Raw genomic sequence first — 21460 nt, 5'->3', positions numbered from 1 at the left:
TATGTCCATACAGCAAACAAACACCCCTGGCTGGCCTGTACCAGGCAACTCAGGCTAGCAGACCTAGGGCTGCAGGACTGCTTCATTGCTGTGTAGATTTCGGGCTGGAGTCTAGACTCTAGGATCCTCCCACCTTTCTGGGTACTAGAGCCCGAGCCCGAGCCCGATCCCCAGCCCGAGCCCAGCAGTCTATACAGCAATGAAACAGCCCCAGCCAGAGCCCCATGAGCCCGAGTCAGCCATCACAAGCCAGCTGCAGATTTTTCTCGGCTGTGCAGTAAAACCCTACATTATTTTATCTTAACTTAAATAGTGTAGTATGCTGATTCAATAACTACATTTATTTGCACCATACTACTATGAAATACTCTGATCATCACAGAGATTTGCGGTCTTTTTATTTATTTATTTTATATAGAGCTACAAAATAAGATTTCATTTAAAAACAACTTTATGGTCAACATACCTGCTAACAGCATTTCCAAAAATGGACCTAATATTGTCCACTGTTGTGGCATTAGATAGAGTTCTAACATCTGCCACTGTATCACCTTGCTAAAAATAAAAGAGAAAAGAAATTAGTGTCACTGTGTTTACAAATACAATTATTATTGAAGTTTTAGAAATCGAGTCAATAACAACTGCAAGACATTTTCTATTGAGGTTGCAAAAAAGTATGGGACACAAACTCAGTTTTTGTTTTGCCTGAAGTTTTTTTTTTGGGAGAGGAGGGGGTTGGTCGTTTTTTGCTTTTTTAAAAAGTCTGTAGATATTTATGCAAAGACGAGATTAAGTCAAGTGTACACTAGAAACTTTTTCTGGCTTAACATGATTGGATAGGCATATGCTGGCAAAACCCTTAGGGTACACAGATATACCAGCAAGAAAGTGCTTAGTAGGCATAGCTTATTTCACTTGCCTAACCAGTACAAAGGCACTTTGTCAGTATAAACTGCAGCTATCCTAGGAGAGTATTGCACGTATAACTATAACGGCAACATTGAAGTGCCTGAATGTGTGGTGGCAAGATATGGGGATAGTGGGCAACAGCTCCAGGTGCAAGTTTGAAGAGTGACATGAGTTGTCTATTCATGAGAAAACTTCTATCGAATGCAAGAAATGTGGTTTATTCATTTGCCAAACACACAATATTTTAACAGCATTAAAGTCTTTAGGTAAGTGTGACAAAGTTCTGTCCTTGACTCCGTGGGTCCTGCGTTTCCTGGCGGATTTCACTAGCCTCAGAGGCTCACTGTGACTCTCCACAGCAGCTTCCACTCAATATCTCCTTCACCGTTACCTCAGGGCCTCCTTCCTTACACCTAATATGGATTTGTACTGCTTCGTTCCTCCAACAGCGCCGCTCCCTCCTATAGCTCCTGATACCCACACCTCACTGACTAACCGGGAGGCTTTTAACTAGTTCCAGCCAGCCCTTGATTGGCTTCAGGTGTCCCAATCAATGTAGCTATCTCCACTGCTTTCTAGAAGGCTCTCAATTGGCTCCAGGTGTCTTGATTAACCTGGAGCAACTGCCATTTTGTTACCATGGTACCAGGGATTTGTTTAGTCTGGGACTAACATACCTGTTCCTCACTACTTTACTATAGCCATCTGGCCTTGCCCCATCACATAACATTTTCAAACAGGTAACTTTTTCAAAAGGTGACCTAGGTACTTAGAAGCTTAAATCCCACTGAAAGTCAAGCCTTATTGAAAGTGATGGGAGTTAGGCTTCTACGTGCCTATATGACTTTTTAAAAAAGGGTTTGGGGCTCCTAAGTCACTTAGGTGCTTTTGGTTACTTTTTATTTTGCTTGAAAATGATAGAGAGAGAAGCATAAGTGCTTGGTCCAAAATAGCCTGAATTTGATGACCTTCTGGGCATGCTGTAAAAAAGAAAGGCGAGAGCATGTTTCCAAGACAACGCAGTTCTGGAAAGGAGCTTTTCAGTCATTGGCTAGCTAGCTGGCTAACTAACCTAGCTAGGCTAACCAAGTTGAGTTTTGCTCTTATCTGAATGTTTGCTTTTTAAACACTGTTGGTGCTATGTTGTAACATTAATTGTCCAGGTAACTACAGCCTTTATTCAAGGGTCTCTCTCATTATTTAAATATAAATAAAAATAAGCTAAAGGAAAGCTATATTTGGAAGCAAATCCTGAGAGATCTGCTGGCTGATAATTAAAAATCAATCAAGAACAAAGATATTTTAGAAGCAGCTGAAGCAATTGAAAACTAAGAGTTTATTAATAAAGAAGTATTGGGCAGGACCTCAATGTTACGAAGTTTCTGTTAGTGTTCATTATAGATTGATTTTCTTTTCTCCTTTGCATCACTATTGGAAAGAAAAGGATCTTATCTACAGTAGGGATTTTTATTTTTTAAACAAAACTTTACACCACCACCAGTGGTAGCAGTGTTGGAAGCCCCACTATACATGGCAGCTACTTTCAGCATCATATCAACATGGTCTGTCTTTGGCTACACTTCCAGCTAAACCATGGTCAGCATCAGTTCAGCTGTACGCATTACTGATGATAACGTTCAGCAAAAAGTAAGTTCCATGGTATAGACAATGCTTATTTGGGAAAAAGTTCACTACAAAAACCTGACTCCAATTTGGATAAAAAGACATCTAGTTTCTAGCAGTTAAAGCACGATACCCTCTTATTTTAAATTTAAGAAGCAGTAAAATTTAAGACTTCTTGTTTTAGGGATTTGTAACAATAAATGAGAATTCCTAAAGAAATAACTGCAAAAAAACATGCAAACCCCAGTAATAGGGAAAGCCGTCAAACAAGGGGGTGACATAGAAACTGCAAGACTGGATTAGACCCACAGTCCACTTAGTCCAATATCGTGTCTCCTAAAGTGGCCAACACCACTTCACAGGGAGATTCAAGAGACCCCATAGCAGGCAGGTGTGGGATAATCTATCCCCGCCCCATGTCTCATCCTAACTCTTTAGAGATTGGTTTACGCCCTGAAGTATCTCAGAAAACAAAATAAATAAGTGTTAACTTTGTGAGCTCAAGGAAAAATCTGAACTATTGATGATCAGCTTTTATCTGGATTTATTATTTTAAACTGATGTGTAGTTTATCCAGATTACAGAAAAACAAATTCTCTTACATGCAAAGAAAACCACCTCACAGACTATTCCCATTACAAAATCCATGGCAAAAGGCCAGGCCCTTTATTTAATTGATGTAAGCATGTGAAGTTACAAAGGTTCTACATACCTTTTTAACTGAAAAACTGATGCCTGAGTTGTGGATGGCATACCTGAAAAACAAGTACAAAACGAAACTGCAGTACACGAAAGAATAAATGACAAGTTGTCCCTCCATACTCTACTAAAGCAGTTAACAAGCAAGTCCATGTGAACAAATAACTACATTTCTTATTATACAGCAACAGTTTCTTTAGTTGAAAAGAAATTCAGTTCAAACCAACTGCCACATGGAAATTGTAACAGTTTGCTATTACCTGACCCACCCAAACCACATGAAATTTAAAGATCAACCTAGATTACTCCACATATAGGAAATTATGATAGGTTCTTTTTAGAAATTATCAGTTTACCACTTCTAGGCAAAGTTAAAGCATTCCAGTGTCAGATTGCCCGGTATTATGAGGAACAGCAAAAGTTCCATCTCACCCTTAGTGATTTTTCCGTACAATGAAATAAACTCTCCGTTTCTGGGAAAGGGAGAAGAAAATTGGTAGACTTATTCAGTTATCCCTGGGGAGGTGAGAATTCCAATGCATTTAATCACAATTGGCCAAATCATAAGGTCCTTGCTTAGTTTTCACTCTGACCTGGCTTTAATGGAAGTTCACTCTTGTAAGGATCTCACAATTTGATCTAATGGCATTTTTGTCAATATGACAGTCTGACACCACCATGAAAGTAATGTCCATGGTTTCTAGTGTTATTTTGGGTTTCTAATTTATCAAACAGATATAAAATGGGATTGTCCTACATTAACCAACACAGAAATGCAACCCAACAGATAAAATAAGCTGGAGTTCTTCATTTCAGTACTTTACCTGCTAACGACTTCTAATATTTTTGCATACTCTTCACCTGGATTTTTTAAGGCTTTCCTCCTTGTAGTTACATTGTAAAAAAGATCCTCAACCTGCACTAAAAAAAAGTGTCACTATTTAAAAAATATATATATAAAAAATACATACTGAAATAAGGCTTAAAAAAATTATTTCATTTGAATCAATCTTCTTGATATAAAATCACCTAAATGGTCTGGACATCTTTTAATTTATGAACACTCAAATTCTATGTTCCAACTGTACTCTAGCTGCTTAGTTTCACCTAACAAAATGCCATTCTAGAGAAAGATAGTGAAGTATCACAAAACTTTTGATAACTGTATGTTTCACAAGCAGGCACAAACTTCACTAGTGTTTGGTCCTCTGATCAAATGACACTCAAAGAAGAGTTCTCAGGTAAAAATCCTGACATTGCAGTTGACAATTATAGACACAGTGTATTTTAGTGTAATGCAAATTAAGTAACGAGATCCAATACTACAGTCCCTTGTGTAAATTTAGGACCAACTGAAATAATGAACATCTGAGGTTTTCACTAAAATAGCAAATTAACATTAAACGTACTGTTGGACTCCTAGAGGCACAAATATTAGGGGGAAGTTCAGTTTCCTGTTTTTAGATTATAAGAGTTGCTACCACTAGTATTGTTATTAATTATTTGTATTAACATAGCGCTTGCAAGCCCTCAGCATGGACCAGACACCTTTGCATAAGACACTGTACAAACACAGAACATACTCCCTGCCTCAAAGAATTTAAAATCTAAGTGTAAAACAAGAGACAAAAGATGGACAGACAGTTGGCAGAGTACAAGGAAACAATGAGACAATATAAGTCAGAATGATAGGCAGTGGTCTCACCACACTAGCACTTCAATTGTTGTAAAGTATTTTATAAGCATCTCTATAGGCATCTCAGAAAAAGAGTTCTGAAGTGGGTTTTGGAGGAGGATAATGAGGTAGCTTTACATATGCTTTTCACGGGAGCTCCTCCCAAGTGTGAGCAGCATGGGAAAAAACACTAACTCTTCTCTTCCCATACTGCTACAACTACTGCACAATATTGATCTGTGTTTTATGTACCGATTCTTTATTTAGGTGATTACATCAACTAACACACTAGACCTAACACTGGATTTGGAAGCAAGTGTCCCATTAAGTTTATGATGCAATTCAGTATTGCATGGTTTTAAATATGATGTTAGCATCACTCTCCCAACGCTTACATGTAAAGTCCAAACATAACAAAATTAAATATTTCTCCCACGTCACTACACAGTGCCATCACCTAGAGAGGAAGAGGATTTTGTGTAATTTGCCCTACAGTCTTTGGACAGATTCCACAGAGCACTTATGCTGTTGTAAAATACTCCACAAGTCACAAAAACTGTATGACAATTATAAAATACATTTTTAGTTGACAAGGCTGTAGACGTGCAGGCCAGAAAGACAACTAACCTAAATCCTTTGGCGGGCATGAATCATCTTCTTATTCTGTGTTTACCTAGCATAGTAGGGTACTGGTCCATGATCTGTGCTAGGGCTATGGTAATACAGATAACCAATAATCACCACCACCTACCGTGATCTGAGTCCCCTGGTTTCCAGCACAAGGTTTGGGAGGCGCTTTCAGTTTCCCATCACAATAGCTTGCTCTAATAAAAAACAAAATAAATAGTTGTCAGACCCAGATGTGGCTGAGGTCCGGGGGGGGTAAGATGGGGGAATCAGACATGAATCTTGTGAAAAATCGGGCAGGGCCAAGGGGGTTTCAGGAAATAAGCCAGTCTAGTCAGGGTTGAGGTTTTTTTGTTTTTTCAGGTTGATCCAAGTTTTATTTTTCATTTTTTGAACTTTTATGTCACTGACATATTTACATGAATATAAAACATATATCTGAGAATTTTATGATACACGGAACATTAGGCTCTGATATCAGTCTTGAATGAGAACTTAAGTATTCTAAAAACTTGAAGAGGAAATAAAATGGATGCGAAAAGAATTATTAATTTGCATGATTAATCAAGGTTATATGTGGTTTAATTTATTTTTATTTATACTGGTTGCAATTTTCCCCCCCTTTTCTTATGGACGAGTAAGAGTCACAATTGTACTCAATTCTCTTATGTATTTGCAATCACTCTCACCTGCTCAGGTAATAAAACACAATCTTCCAACCCCATCCTACAGCAGAGGATTGTAACTCATTCCTTTTTGTTTGAGGTTCAGCTATTTCCTTTTTAAGGACCCTAGGACAGTGCTGTCAGCAAGGGACAAGTTAGATGAGCAGACCTGCCTTACAAATATACTATCTTACAAACACATATGCGCAATTTATTCATTGCACTATTGGAGTATTATAGTTAGGATCTTTGAACAATGTAATTGCTTTAGTGAGTTATACAGATTAATCCGTTTATATAGTACATGCTTCTAGTTCCTGCCTATGTATTGTATAGTTAGTATAAGCCAAAGTTATTTCCTGTTAAAGAGAAAATACAGTTGTTCTAAGTTATATCAAAAACTTTATCTCTAACAGCAGAAGAAATTCTCACATAAAAGATTTTCCTTAACTGTCCCATTTTTGTATTCCTGGAACAATATTCACAACACTGTTTGCAAAAACAAAAAGATGAAAAACTGCTATACTTTCATTACTGTAAAAAAAAAAAAAAGTGAACAAACAACATGACTTCCCTCTAGTGGGCAAATATTTTTCTTCAAAATTCCCATACATTTTAACAAACTTTAGGATACGGAGGACAGCCAATATACATCTCTTTCCAGGCACAGAATTTAGATAACTATTATCACTTTATTAAATTAAAAACCTACCTAATTCTAAACACTTGGCATGTAAAAATGCCTATGTTAACTGGAGATTATATTACTGTAATGTGCTCTCCCCAGGGCTACACCTTGGAGGCTGAGACCAATACAAAATATCACAGCACTTTTACTAACTGGCATTCAATTTAGGTACATCATCAGACCAGTGCTCTGTGACGTACACTGGCTTCCAATAAGCTTCAGGGTGGAATTCAAGGTATCCTAAATGGTTTGGGACCAGGTTACCTGAGAATTCACCTCTCCCCCCATCCCACAGTTAAGAGCAGGTAAGGGACTTGGGCAGAAGCTCTTTCATCATAAACAAAAGGGGACTGGTGGCAGGGCATTCTCTGTACTGAGTCCTCAGTTGTAGAGCCTGCTCCCGTTTGGTTTGCCAGAGCCCAGATTTATGAACCTCCCAAATGTGTTGCAAAGGCCATCTTTCTCCCCTCTTGATTAAGGTTGCTGAGGAGTGTGGGGGCCAAGGTGTACATATTTATAGACAGTCCTTTGTTGTGATTTTTAACTGATGGGGCAATGGCTCAAAGCACTAGATGGGTGCCTATAGGTTGTTTTTTTAGTTAACTGGAGAACAGTTAGCTATTTGAAGATGTCATAATTATTAAAAACAAATACGTCAACAAAAGGATTAATGCTGCGATGTTATAGCCATGTTTATCCCATGATATTAGAGAGATAAGGTGGATGAGGTAATATTTTTTATTGGACCAGCTTCTGTTGTTGGTGAGAGACAAGCTTTCGATCTTACACAAAGCTTTTCTTCAGGTCTTCTAGTTTTCCGAACTTGAAGAAGAACTTTGTGTAAACTCAAAAGCTTGCCTCTCACCAACAACAGAAGTTGGTCCAATAAAAGATATTATCTCACCTACCTTGTTTCTCTCAGAAAAGGGTTAATCAGTTTATATAAGATAAAGCAAGACGTAACCTAGAAAAGGGAAAAAAATCAAATCTGAACAAGAAACCACCTGTCTTAACCCATGAGGTTCCCCGACTACCCTCAAATATAATGTTGTAATTAGAGACTGCATCATAACTGATATGCACAAAGGAATCTGCTCAGTGTGGACAGATTCTTCAGAAAGTTTAGCTGGTAAAATCTAAGAACTCTCTAGTGAGCATATGCAAATTATAAATTTTCAAAGGCTTATAACTTGGCCAAATTTGGGTAGGTTTTCATCAGAATGGCAAAAGGCTCATTACAAAGGCCACTTCCCTCCAAATTTGAATTCCTTGCTCCAAAGCATGGGGTCACTAAAGCTTATCAAAGAAAAGGTTGCCAGAATTTTTTTTAACATGGACAAAACAATATATTTTTCCTAGCCTCATTCTCAGAACAGATGAACCATTTTGGATAAAATTTCTCCAAGTAATTTAGTCTGAGCCAGATATCCAGCATGGTAAATTTCAGCCCAAGTGGTTAAGTGAAAACATGGTCTTATAATAGGAAATATCAAGTAACCAGTTCTACCTATATCATTTTATCAGAAGGTGAAAAATAGACAAGAAAGTTTGCCCTAGATTGGTCTCTAAAATAGAAATCTTATATGAAGGTTCAAAAATATTATGTTAAATTAGCTAAACCCAGCAACTTTACCTACCTCTGTAGTTTAAACCAGTGGTTCTCAAACTTATTTGACTGCACCCCTTTGTTGTCTGTAGTAGTTTACTTACGCCCCTGTCCCGCCATACAATTTTTACCGATTAAAAAAAAAAAAAATCAACAAGCAACTCTCACTAAATATCAGAAACAGTAAGGTATTGATACAAACAGAACCAACAATCCACTGTAATAAGAGCAAAAGCAAAATTGTGATTGTGACCAGTGCTTACAATTAAGTGTGCACACGTCATAGCAAACAGATTAACGTACAGATGGCAACGACTTTGTATAATACTTTGCAAGCTTAACAGAAATCTGTAAAAATGTACAGCAACATCTGAGGACCCTGTATGTCTGGAGGAATCAGCTTTGCTAGTTATTCATTGCTGTGGATAAAATGTGCGTCATACATTTCCCCCCCCCTCCCAAAGCTTCTCACGCCTCCCAGTTTGAGAACCCCTGGTCTGAATAAAGAGCACTCAACCCACAACTGTGCTTCTGCCTGTATCTTTGCTCTCACTTCCTTGTACTATCCCCATGCTTGTCATCTCTGGTCCTACTACAGCTTCCTCCACAATGCTCCATTTTATTCTTCTTCCATTTGAACTCTGCACTTTTTTGTAGCCACCCATATGTCTGAAACGCCCTCCTTTTTCCTCTGTCCTGAATGCCCATGCCCTCCTCTTAAAATCATCCCTTCCATGACTTTATCTGTATCCAAAATACTATCCATATTATTAACAACTCTGAAAAGAGAATGTTTATTACACACAACACAAACTTTTTAGAGAGTGAATACACAGCATACCTGTATGCACACTTTGCATCAGCAGTTTTAGTTGTGACAGTAACATGGGCAACATGACTTATGCTAGCCAATGCCTATAAAGAGAAAAAATGAACTTTTATAAACCTCACTCAAGGAAATATTAAGTTTGGAATTGATACTTCTACAGTGGTAGCCATTAAAATATAGACATTAACCATTTGCAAGTAATTTGTGTTACTGTGATATTCCCTATTTGTTAATTACTTGCAAGCAGTATATGTCAACATTTTAATAGCAAACACTGGATAGACTAAGTATTAACACAGAACCAGTGATGCTGGTATAATTAAAGGCTTGACAGTTCTTAATCAATGTACTATTTTCCTTTAAAGGATTCTACTCCGGAATAGCATTTTAACTTCTTGATTTTCTTTTTTAAACAGAAACTGAAATACTTTAAAAAAAAAAAAAGAAAAAAAAAGAAAAAACCTCAAAAATTAAGGGCTGAAGAGCTCCCAACCTACATCTCAGGGTTCTTGATGGGAGATCTCCACCCAAACAGAAAAGACAGGCCTTAAAATTCACAACATTATTTAAAATTTAAAGTTATTTCTATTTGTCTTAATACATCATAAAGCAAAAATTCATTCCCATCCCTCTCCCTTTTCAGGTTACCTTGAAAATAACCCAGGAATGTGTTTTGAAACAAATACACTTACAACATATTTATATATTTGCATTAGGACAGGATGTGCTTTTTCTTTGATTGCTTTCAAAACTTCTAATTTTATTATTTTGTGTGAGATTGAAAGACATGGCTAAACCCTAGATCTTCCAAAGAGCCGGGATGATCAAGGAACTAGGAAGAGCTAATTACAGTTAAGTGGTGATAAAAAGGCCTATCACTTTTGTTAAAGAGATAACTATTACATTTTGCAGGCAGTTGGCAAAGGGGAAGAACTCCCTGTGAATCTATTTAAACACACACTGCTCATGAGAGTGGATCTCAAAGGGAGCCAGTTTTAAATTAGAGCCAAAAGGAGAAGCCTAACTTGCTTGCAACTTCACAGTGTGGGTCAAGGGATAGCAGGGCATGTGGCTGTCTCCCTCCCTCCCAGTTTGCAGAGCTCTGGGAGCTCTAAGATCTCAGAGATAACAGGGTGCAAATTGTAATTATTAGTCCTTCCTTTGCACAGAAGCTTTTAGCTGTATTAACAAAACCACTGTATCTCTTTTTAGTAATGCATTTCCTGTACAACCTGCTTTTATTTTGCATATTTCCTCAGTTTTGTTTTAGTCTTATACTGAGTGTAAATACACACTAAGCCTATGATGGCAATTTTAAGGGTGTAACTACTTCTTGTTCCTTCTGAAGGCACGTGGCTACAACACATCCTCCACAAAAGAAGCAGTAGCAGGGGAACTTACCAGGCAGGGTCATAGGCACAAAAGGGGAGAGGGAGTGATTCAGACTTAACAGCACTTAATGCATCTATCTCCAACTTGGTTCCCCTACAGAGCCACATGTAAAATTCTGCCACCCCAGATACAATTATCCTGCTGGAGGTACTGTAATCTTCTGCCAGGAGGCCAAGCACCTCTGCAAAACAGTCAGCTTCACTACCACCAGCTCTAGGATCTCAGTCAGCAGTTCTAATTGCTCCACAGCTTGGGTCTTATTCCAACAATCTCCTCCTCTTTACTCTCCCCGACCCAAACTGCTCCATCTCTTCTGGGGGAGAACCAACATGCTCCCTAGTGCTCCAATATCAATGGCGAAAGAGGACCAGAGTGACCCCAAAAACTTCCTGGCTTCCACATCACTCATCCTCTCCTTGCACTCTACCTCCACCCTAAACACTCCCCCACATGCACACCAACTCCAGCGTCAAGATGGAGTCTCATAAGGAACTCTCATCTTTTATAAATGACTTCAGGAATCAGAAATTAATTACACTCCTTTACAACAGCGTAGTGGCAATGAACAAGCTGTTAACCATGAACTCACCTCTCCCCTAAACCCATATGTAGAAATACTAGCCAGATCTTCAAATTTTTGCAATTTGCTTGTAGTGAATCTCTCACACACAATATCCAAATCTTCTTTCTATATGAGAAAGACAGACACGCATTAACATTTCATTTCTATTTCCACAATTTCTTAAGGCAGGGAAAATTTTATCATGAATGTCTCAAAACAAAGTCCACACCAACCTGTACCTGTCCAGTAGGTTTACTTACCCTGATTCCACACCCATTATCTTGGATCTGAATGAGTTTCAGCCCTCCCTCCTTAACAATCACCTGGATGCTGGTAGATTTGGCATCCAAACTGCAAAAAGCAAAGCATCTCTCAGTGTCCAGTTAAGTGACATATACTTCCAAAGAAATCTAGTCTGCAATTATACTGCAATTTATATTACACCCCTTTCCTCCTTTTTCTCATAACAATTACTGAACAGCTAACTGCAATGCGTCTAACCTTTCAGCATGGCTGTTATGAGGGTTTTTGGGGTCATGGCATCAGTCTCTCTTATTTTTCTTTCCCTCCCTTCTGGAGCCAGGTCACCAAAATGCAAAGACACCAGGAGCCAGTTCCTTTGTTTCTGACTGATACCATGCAATAAACCTTGCAGCCCAAAGCTTCGCTTAAGGGGCGATGGTGTATTTTTACACAGTTTTAATGCTGTAGAGGCTTGTTAGTCTATTTTCTCTAATCCCAGCAGCACACTGGGGGTGTGATGCCCACAGGCACTGAGGAGTTAAATTAGGGTTGCCAGGTGTCCAGTTCATCCAGTCAAAAAGGGAACCTGGCAGCTGCAGTCAGCAGTGCTGACCAGGCCATTAAAAGTATGGTTGGCAGCACAGCAGGGCTAAGGCAGGCTCCCTGGCTCCGCACAGCTCCCAGAAGTAGCAGCATATCCTCTCTCCGGCTCCTACAAGTAGGGGCAGCCAGGAGGCTCCGCACTTTGTTTCCGCCCCAAGCGCCTACTCTGCAGCTCCCACTGGCCTGGAGCTGCGGCCAATGGGAGCTGCAGGGACAGCACATGTGGATGAGGCAGTGCACAAAGCTGCCTGGCCATACCTCCGCATAGGAGCCAGAGGGGGAACATACCACTGCTTCCAGTAAGCGCTGCCCAGAGTCTGCACCCCAACCTCCTCCCATGCCCCAACCCTCATCCCCCTCCTGCCCTCCGAACCATCCTGGAGCACCCTCCCCCATCCTAAACCCCTCATCCTAGCCCTACCCCAGAGCCTGCACCCCCAACCGGAGCCCTCACCCACACCCATGCTCCAACCTCCTGCCCCAGCACTGATCCCCCTCCCACCCTTCAAACCCCTCAACCCCAGTGCAGCGCCCTCTCATGTAGCCCAAATTCCTGATTCCCTGGCCCCCCACCAGAGCCTGCATCCCCAGCTGGAGCCCTCACTCCCCCACACACATCCCAATCCCAGAGTCCCTCCTGCACCCTGAACCCCTCATTTCTGACCCCACCCTGGAACTCACAGCCCCAGCCCAGAGCCCGTATCCCCTCCCACACCCCAACCCCCTGCCTCAGCCAGGAACCCCCTCCCATACTCCAAACCCCTCTGCTCTGCCCCCAGCCTGGGGCCTACTCCTGCACCCCAAACCCCTCATCCCCAGCCCCACCAGAGCCCACATCTCCACCCTAGATCCAATTCCCCCTCCTGCACCCCAATCCCCTGCCTGAGCCTACAGTCCCCCCTACTCCAAATCCCTCAGCCCCATCCCACAGCCCCCGCCCTGTGAAAGTGAGCGAGTGAGGGTGGGGAGAGAGAGCAACGGGGGGGGGCATGGACTGAGTAGGGGGCGAGGCCTCGGGGCGGAGCTGCGGGGGTTTGTGTGAGCCGGCGGTTGGCAGCCCGGGGTGAAGGGCAGCGAAGGAGAACACCAGGGGTGGCCTTTCCCGCCCCCAAGAGCGGCCCTTCCCCTCTGCCCTCAGGGCAGCCGCTGGGCACGTTCACAGCCACCCCCACCTCCACCTTCCGTGGCGAGACGGGGGCACCGCCGTGATGCGCCCTGCGGCACTGGAGTGGGCGCCAGGCGGACCGACCCCGACCCCTCCCCCAGGCGGTCGGCAGCCGCTCGGGCTCCGCTGCGCTAAACTGCCACCTGCCCCCTCCCGCGCGCACGAAGGGCCCTGCCCCCTGCCGCGTGCGCAGCGCCGGGGTGCATGGGGCAGGGGCCCCCAGGCCCGGCCGCGTTACCAGTTCTCCAGCATCTCCTTGATGGCGTTGGCCGGCCTCTGGATGACCTCGCCGGCCGCGATGCGGTTCACCACGACCTCGTCCAGCCGCCGGATCACGCCAGCCATCAGCGCCATGGGGCGGACCCCGGCCGGGGGAGATGCGGAGGGGCTGGGATGTCTGAGCGGGGAAAGGGAGCCCCCCACCAGACCCTGGCGGGGATCCTAGCGCGAGCCCTGCCCCCCTCGCTCCAGCGGGCGCGCGGCACCGCAGGGTCGTGAACCCAGCAGACTCGCGCCGATCAGTTGAGGGAGAGAGTCTGGGAAGCTGCCGATTGGAAGGCGCGGGTGTCAATCGGCGCGGGCGGGTCCTCAGCTGTGTGGCCGAGAACTACTACTCCCATCGTTCCCTGCCCGCACCCTGGGGGCGGGGAGTGGTGGGGGAGGAGGGCGGTGGTTACATGTGCACGCGAACGAGCTCGTTCGTACTGGCTGATTCCTGCGTTGCTGCCTGCTATATAGGAGGCTGCCAGACCGGGCTGCGAATGTTCTGTGTGGCGCAGAGAGTTGTGGGGAATGTAGTTGTAGGAGCTGTCGGGGGCCCCGAACAGCAGCTCCGCACTGGAGGCGGGGCCCGGGTTGTTCCACCTGACGCTGCAGACCAGGGGGTCCCTGATTAGAGGCTCACGCGTGGTGGTCGCAGCGAGACTGGAGACCCCGCCCGGCCGGGCACTGTGGGGGGGTCCCGCCTCCAGTGACTGGCCACGGTACTTCCCTACCGACACCCTGGTGGCCGTTCCGTGCTTGGCGTCATGGGAGACCTGGCTCTGGCCACGAGGCGTCTCCCCCTGACTGGCCATGACACAGTCCTGGGTGGCTCCCATAGGTGGCCCTGGCCCGCTAAGTCCTTTCCGCTTGGTGCTGCCGTGCCTGTGGCAATGAGGGATGCAACAGCTGGACTCGTGCATCTTCCAGGAACAGTGGACAGGGATGGGGAATGGCTGGCGTGTCCCGTCTGCCAGTGGTGTTCGGGGAAGCACGTGTTAGCTGCCACTTTGTAACCAAATGAGCCCGCTACGCGGGTTGCGTGCGGGAAGAGGTGTGGGAAAGGCAGATCAACCCCCTGTGATGAGTGGCACCGCTTTGCTTTCTAGCCTGTATGTGGCATAGGACGTGGTAAAGCGCGGCAAACCATTTGCCAAGGGAGAATTTGTGAAACAGTATTGTAGGGAGCGGATTGTGTGTCCTGATGAGAAGAAACTCAGCAGTGTTAGCTCATCAGTCACAACCACAGGAGAGTGCATACTGGAGATTGGTACCAAGTAAGCAGGTTTACACTTTCTCTCTCTCCTGTGATTGTAGCCATCGTTGATCTTTGTGATGCTGTGAAAACCTTGATATAGACAAGGAGATTTCCTTGGGTCCTCAAGTTTAAAAGAGCACAACGAAAGCCATGATATATTAGAGGCAGTTTCAGGTGCAATTAATATTACTTCTGAGGGAATTCTGTGCCAAAAAAAATAAAAATTCTGCACACAATATTTTTAAAATTCTGCAAACGTTATTTGTTGATAAATAAATGTGGAGGCTCCAGCATGGCAGTGGGGCGCGCAGGCCACTGGCACCACAGAAATGGGAGATCACCGTGCAGCTCCCTCCTCTACTCTCACACACACTTAGCAGTGAGGCTGCACCTGCCCCTGACGCACTACAAGGGCCAGACCTGCCCCAGAAACATCCTGGGGTCATGCCCCTCCACTCCAGATGCACCAGGTGTGGGGCAGGCAGGCTCAGCCCAGCAGGATCCAAGTGTGGTGGGGCTTAGTCTGGGAGGATCCAGGTGTGGAGTGAAAGGGTTCTGTATGGGGCAATCTGGGTGCGGGGGGGCATCTTGATGCACAAGGGCTTGGGTGGGGGGAGATTCCAGGTGCAGAGAAAATGGAAATCTGCAAGTGGGTCCAGATGAAGGTGGTTAAGGTTCAGCAGGGTGGGTCTGGGTGTAGGGGGATGGGTCTCAGCAGGGGGGGGTCTGGCTGTTGAGGGGGCTCAGCAGGGGGTCTGGGTGCTGGGGAAGGAGTTGGGTGGAGTGCAGCTGGTGGGGGGATCCTTAGAGTGGCCCAGGTGAAGGGGGTTGGGGCACATCGAGGTGGAGGTTGAGTGTGGTCTCAGTGGAATGGTGGTCTGGGTGCAGGGGGTGGGAGTCTGGATGCGGGGGGGGGGGCTTAGTGGAGGTCTGGATGAAGGAGGAGTGGGGCTTAGTGGGAGGTGGGGTCTGAAGTCAGATGCGTTCCGGATGCAGGGGATAAAACTCAGTAGGGTAGGGTTCTGGGTGTGGCAGAATGAGGCTCAGCGGGGAGGTCTGGATGCACCAGGTATAACAGGTTCCCCCTGGAGTGCCACCTGGAACTGGGCTCCCTTTTACACTGCACTTCTGTGACAAGCTACAAAGCCTACCAGCCTGCACTTTCACCAGCATACCTACAGGTAGAAACACACCCAGCTGCAGTTACAAGCAGGCTGTCTGACCACCGCCTGCGTGGGAAAGCTACTCCCAGCTCCTTAGGCACACACGCCCTCTGGTGTATGAACCCAAAATTATATCGTCTTGCACCGCACAGGGAACTGTACAGCGTAAGCTCATAAAGTTCACCCCCTCTCTCAGTGTGGAGAAGAATATGCAACAGCCTTTTGCCCCTTAGTTATGATTTCCACACACTAGTTTAGATAAAGCAGAAATAAGTTCAACTACTAAAAATAAGTGATTATAAGTGATAGCAAAGGCTCAAAGCAGATTACCTAGCAAATAAACAAAAAACACAAATGAAACTTAATATACTAACTAGATTGGGCATGAATAGCAGTTTCTCACCCCAAGAGATGGTACAAGCAGGCTGCAGATTCTTAAGGATAAACTGCACCTACTTTACAGCTTGTAACCCCCAGGCTTTTGCCTCTTCTACTTTCAGTCTCATCTAGGCCTTTGAGAATAAACTGCAATCACTGCAGAAGCATATGAATTAAGTCAACCTAAACATGGGATGCTAATTATTACCTTGATATCACAAGAAATCAGAGCAGTAGTGAGGCATGAACAGCAGAGTTTCCTCTGCCAGGAAAAGTGACATTGTACCAATTGTAAGAATCTATGGGAGGTCTCTTACAGAACTGAGCTTGAAGTGTGGAAAAATACAGTTAAAAGGATAAAACAAGAGTTTCTTTCTGACTATAAGCTAGGCAGATAACCAGGCATATGACTGAGTTACAGCATGAAGATACTTGAGAGCTTCAGCAAAAAGTGTAATCCTTTTATTGTTGTGAAGGTCATGAAGTCTGGGCAGCTTTGCAGTTTAAATTTCCAGTGTCAATTGCCTTCTTTGAGGTTGGCATTTCCAATCCCTGAAAATCCCCAGCATCGGTCAACTTTGGGGGCTGCATCTCCTGCTTTTTCAATGGCCCCCAAATAATCTTGAATTGAACATTAGTCAGAAACTCTGAACATTTCACCTCTGTCCTACAGGTTTACTGTCAGAGGGCATGAAAGATATGAGGAGCTTCCTTACTCTTTGTCCAATTAGCTAGAAGGAGATAACTGAAAGAATGTAAACAGAGGCTGAATGTCCTTGGTTCACAGGTCTCTCAATAGACTTCTGTATTTCTTTTAGAGACAACTTGATAAACATATAAAATGTGTTGATCATTCCCTTTTTAACCCTTTGTCCTCTGAAACCAGGGCAATTAGTCCTACAATAGCCATAAACCTCATATATATCTACAGTATTCTGAAAAAAATTCTATAAATACTTTCAGATACAGGACAATGCAGTATTTCAGTTTCTATTACTGAAATTGTGTTATTAAAGGCATGCTATATATTTTAAATGGTGGAGCAACACCTTCAAAAAACAGGACAAATACTATGAAAACCACCTATCTTTACTTTGAAAAACTGTTCCTCTGAGGGCTTGTCAACATGAGGACAGTGACTGGCATAGCTATAGCAGAACAAACTATGGCAGAATAGTGTCTGCAGGGGATTTATTCTGGCATAGCTATAACAGAATAGTAGGACTGTCAAATGATTAAAAAAATTAATCACAATCGCAATGTTAATAATAGAATCCATTTATATAAATATTTTTGGATGTTTTCTACATTTTCAAATATTGATTTCAATTACAACACAGAATACAAAGTGTACAGTGCTCACTTTATATTTATTTCTGATTACAAGTTTTTGCACTGTAAAAAAAACCAAAGAAATAGTATTTTTCAATTTTCCTAATACAAGTGCTGTAGTGCAATGTCTTTATCATGAAAGTTGAACTTACAAATGTAGAATTATGTAAAAAAACTGCATTCAAAAATAAACAATGTAAAATTTTAGAGCCTTCAAGTCCACTCATTCCCACTTCTTGTTCAGCCAATTGCTCAGACAAACAAGTTCTTTTACATTTACAGGAGATAATGCTGCCCGCTGCTTGTTTACAATGTCACCTGAAAGTGAGAACAGGTGTTCTTAAGGCACTGTTGTAGCCAGTGTCACAAGTCCAGGTGCACCAAAGATTCATATGTCCCTTCCTGCTTCAACCACCATTCTGGGGGACATGCATCCATGCTGATGATGGGTTCTGCTCGATAACAATCCAAAGCAGTGCTGACCGACGCATGTTCATTTTCATTATCTGAGTCAGATGCCACCAGTAGAAGGTTGATTTTCTTTTTTGGTGGTTTGGGTTCTGTAGTGTTGCTCTTTTAAGACTTCTGAAAGCATGCTCCACACCTTCTCCCTCTCAGATTTTGGAAGGCACTTCAGATTCTTAAACCTGGGGTTGAGTGCTGTAGTTATCTTTAGAAATCTCACATTGGTACCTTCTTTGCGTTTTGTTAAATCTGCAGTGATAGTGTTCTTAAAATGAACAACATGCGCTGGATCATCATTCAAGACTGCTATAACATGAAATATAAGCAGAATATGGGTAAAACAGAGCAGGGGACATACAATTCTCCCCCAAGGAGTTCAGTCACAAATTTAATTAACACATTATTTTTTTAACAAGCGTCATCAGCATGGAAACTTGTCCTCTCAAATGGTGGCAGAAGCATAAAGAGGCATGCAAATGTTTAGCATACCTGGCACATAAATACCTTGCAATGTCAGCTACAAAAGTGCCATGCAAATGCTTGTTCTCACTTTCAGGTGACATTGTTCTGACGTTGCACACCATAATGTTTTATGGAAATATGTTTATGAGTGTAAATATGATGTAATTAAAATACACTTTATGCAAAAGTCTCTTGTAAGGTATCATTACAAAGTTTATAATCTACTGAGTGTGTTCATCCTATTTGTATGAATGTATCATTCTTGTATCTGAAACTAGGAATATGAAATGTAACTCTGACGTCCTATGGTAATTATATAAAGTGTGGGCCATTAATGGTGGTTTGGAATCTTGATGGCTCCCATTAACCAGGACAATTGGTTGTAAATGGCTCTGCTTACTTGTAAGTCTTCCTGTATATGTGTGTGCCAGCAAGTGGGTGATGAAGTCTTACAGTGACATGTGATCATGTCACCTGAACTGGAATCCATCTTTAACCTGGTGCTTTTCCATTTAGAAGGAGGGGTGGGAACCCAGAGAAAGACAAAGGATTCCTGCCTTGTGCCAAAGATATATAAGGGGGTGGAACAGAAAAAGGGGTCCCAGTCATGTGGAATACCCTGCTTTTCACCTAAGATGCCTGATGGAACTAACAAGGCTTGTACCAGGGGAAAGGATTGGGCCCCGACTAGGAAGGAGTCTAGTCTGTGAAAGAAGATCATTGGAACATCTCTGAGGGTGAGATTTACCTGTATTCAGCTTTTTAATGTATTAGGCTTAGACTTATGTGTTTTATTTTATTTTGCTTGGTAACTTACTTTGTTCTGTCTGTTATTACTTGGAACCACTGACTTAAATCCTACTTTTTATACTTAAGAAAATTACTTTTGTTTATTAATTAACTCAGAGTAAGTGATTAATACCTGGGGGAGCAAACAACTGTGCATATCTCTTTATCAGTGTTATAGAGGGTGGACAATTTATGAGTTTACCCTGTATAAGCTTTATACAGAGTAAAACAGATTTATTTGGGGTTTGGATCCCATTGGGAGCTGGGTATCTGGATGCTGGAGATAGGAAACCTGCTGAGCAGTTTTGGTTGAAGTCTGCAGCTTTGGGGGTGTGGACCTGACCTGGGTCTGGGTTGCAGCAGACTAACATGTCCGGCTCAAAAGGCAGGGTTCTGGAGTCCCAAGCTGGCAGTGGAAAATGGGCTCAGAGGTAATTCCAGCACATCAGGTGACAGTCCCAAGGGGGTCTCTGTGACCAATCCCATCACAGTTGTAAACAAGAAAAGGGCAGCATTATCTCCTCTAAATGTAAACAAACTTGTTTGTCTTAGTGTTTGGGTGAAGAAGAAGTAGGACTGAGTGGACGTGTAGGCTATGAAGTTTTACATTGTTTTGTTTTTGAGTGCAGTTATGTAAAAAAAATATACAATAGTAAGTTGCACATTCACAGCAAAGAGATTGCACTACAGTACTTGTACGAGGTGAATTGAAAAATACTATTTCTTTTATCATTTTACAGTGCAAATATTTGTAATAAAAAATAATATATACTTTGAATTCAGTTACAACACAGAATACAATATATATGAAAATGTAGAAGAACATCCAAAATATTTAATAAATTTCAACTGGTATTCTATTGTTTAACCGTGTGATTAAAACTGCAATTAATCACGATTAATTTTTTTAATCACAATTTTTTTTGAGTTAATCGCGTGAGTTAACTGCAATTAATCAACAGCCCTAGAGAATAATTTATTCTGTTGTAACTTTGTCTGTTAACTTCCATGTGCAGACAAGCCCAAAGACAGGAAAGCTGATCCAAACACTATATACAGTTTTGTTTTATTTATAGCTTTGGGCATTTACATTTTGAAGGATCAGTTTTTGCCAGTAAATAATCTCCTATAAGACTTTTTTTTTTCCTGGTTTGCAGTGCATTGTTTCAGTGTTCTAAAATATGCAACACTAAGTTCTGAGGAAAAGTAAGTGAATGGAACTCATGACCACAAGATATCAATGAGGCCAAGAGCTTAGTAGTGTTCAAAATCTATCTAGGTTACATCTGACTCCCATCACCATAATATTTGAGTGCCCTACGAATATTAATGAATTCATCTTCACAGCTGTGTGCCAGTGACATAGGAAAGAAGAGGTTACTTACATGTACAGTAACTGTAGTTCTTCGAGCTATTTTGTCCCTACGGACTTCACTTCAGGTGTGCTGGCACCTGTGCACTTCTCTTCAGAGATTTTTGTTAGCAGAATCCATGCTTGCACCCTATACTCCTCGTGCTCCAGTCCTAGGGCACAAAAGGGAGGGTGGACCTGCTGCTTCTCCAGTTCCTTCTCAACTGATCGGGGCAAGGATTCAAAAGTAGAGGGGAAGGAGGGCAGGTAGTGGAGCTCCATGGGGACAAAACACTGTGAAGAACTCCAGTTACTGTGCAGGTAAGTAACCTGACATTTCTTCAAATAGCTGTTCCTACGGATGCTCCATTTTAGGTGACTCCTATGCAGTGCCCAAGCTACTATGGCGAGTGCAGAGGAGATGGGGCTAGCATTGTGCATAGTTCTGGGAAAGAGTGCATAGATGACCATGTTTACAAATGTCTGCAATGGGTATGTTTTTAAGCCGGGCCATAGAGGTAGATTGTGCCCTAGTGGAATAGGCTGTCACCCTAGCCGGGAGAATGCACTTCAGAAGCTTTGTAACATGCGCAAATGCCCCAAGACCCATTTTGATACTTTTTGGGTGGAAATGAGATGTCCTTTAATTCTCTCTGTAAAAGAGATAAAAAGTCTAGGAGAAGCTCTGAAGGGCTTTTGAGGAAAAAAACAAGAT

At 42.8% G+C, this 21460-nt stretch overlaps 1 protein-coding gene across 2 annotated transcripts in view; it reads right to left on the bottom strand.

Moving 5' to 3' along the window:
* The window catches only part of MLH1 (mutL homolog 1), a 37608-nt gene extending 23741 nt beyond the window's left edge, over window positions 1-13867 (bottom strand). Inside the window, exons 1-8 of one of the 2 annotated variants that reach the window (XM_050937973.1) lie at window positions 13525-13867; window positions 11536-11626; window positions 11303-11401; window positions 9334-9407; window positions 5658-5730; window positions 4056-4147; window positions 3245-3287; window positions 467-555 (exon numbers count right to left, since the gene is read on the bottom strand). In XM_050937973.1, the coding sequence (XP_050793930.1) occupies window positions 467-555; window positions 3245-3287; window positions 4056-4147; window positions 5658-5730; window positions 9334-9407; window positions 11303-11401; window positions 11536-11626; window positions 13525-13640 (677 nt within the window). In that variant the 5' untranslated portion in view covers window positions 13641-13867. Of the gene's footprint in view, window positions 1-466; window positions 556-3244; window positions 3288-4055; window positions 4148-5657; window positions 5731-6222; window positions 6331-9333; window positions 9408-11302; window positions 11402-11535; window positions 11627-13524 lie in introns of those variants that run through there. The other variant, XM_050937974.1, reaches the window with a different exon arrangement.
* Between the last annotated feature and the right edge of the window lie 7593 nt (window positions 13868-21460).

This window comes from Gopherus flavomarginatus, chromosome 2 (assembly GCF_025201925.1).
Source record: "Gopherus flavomarginatus isolate rGopFla2 chromosome 2, rGopFla2.mat.asm, whole genome shotgun sequence".
Classification (NCBI taxonomy): Eukaryota; Metazoa; Chordata; order Testudines; family Testudinidae; genus Gopherus; species Gopherus flavomarginatus.
Note: the sequence above shows the minus strand (reverse complement) of the source record. Positions and strands in the feature narration are given on the sequence as shown.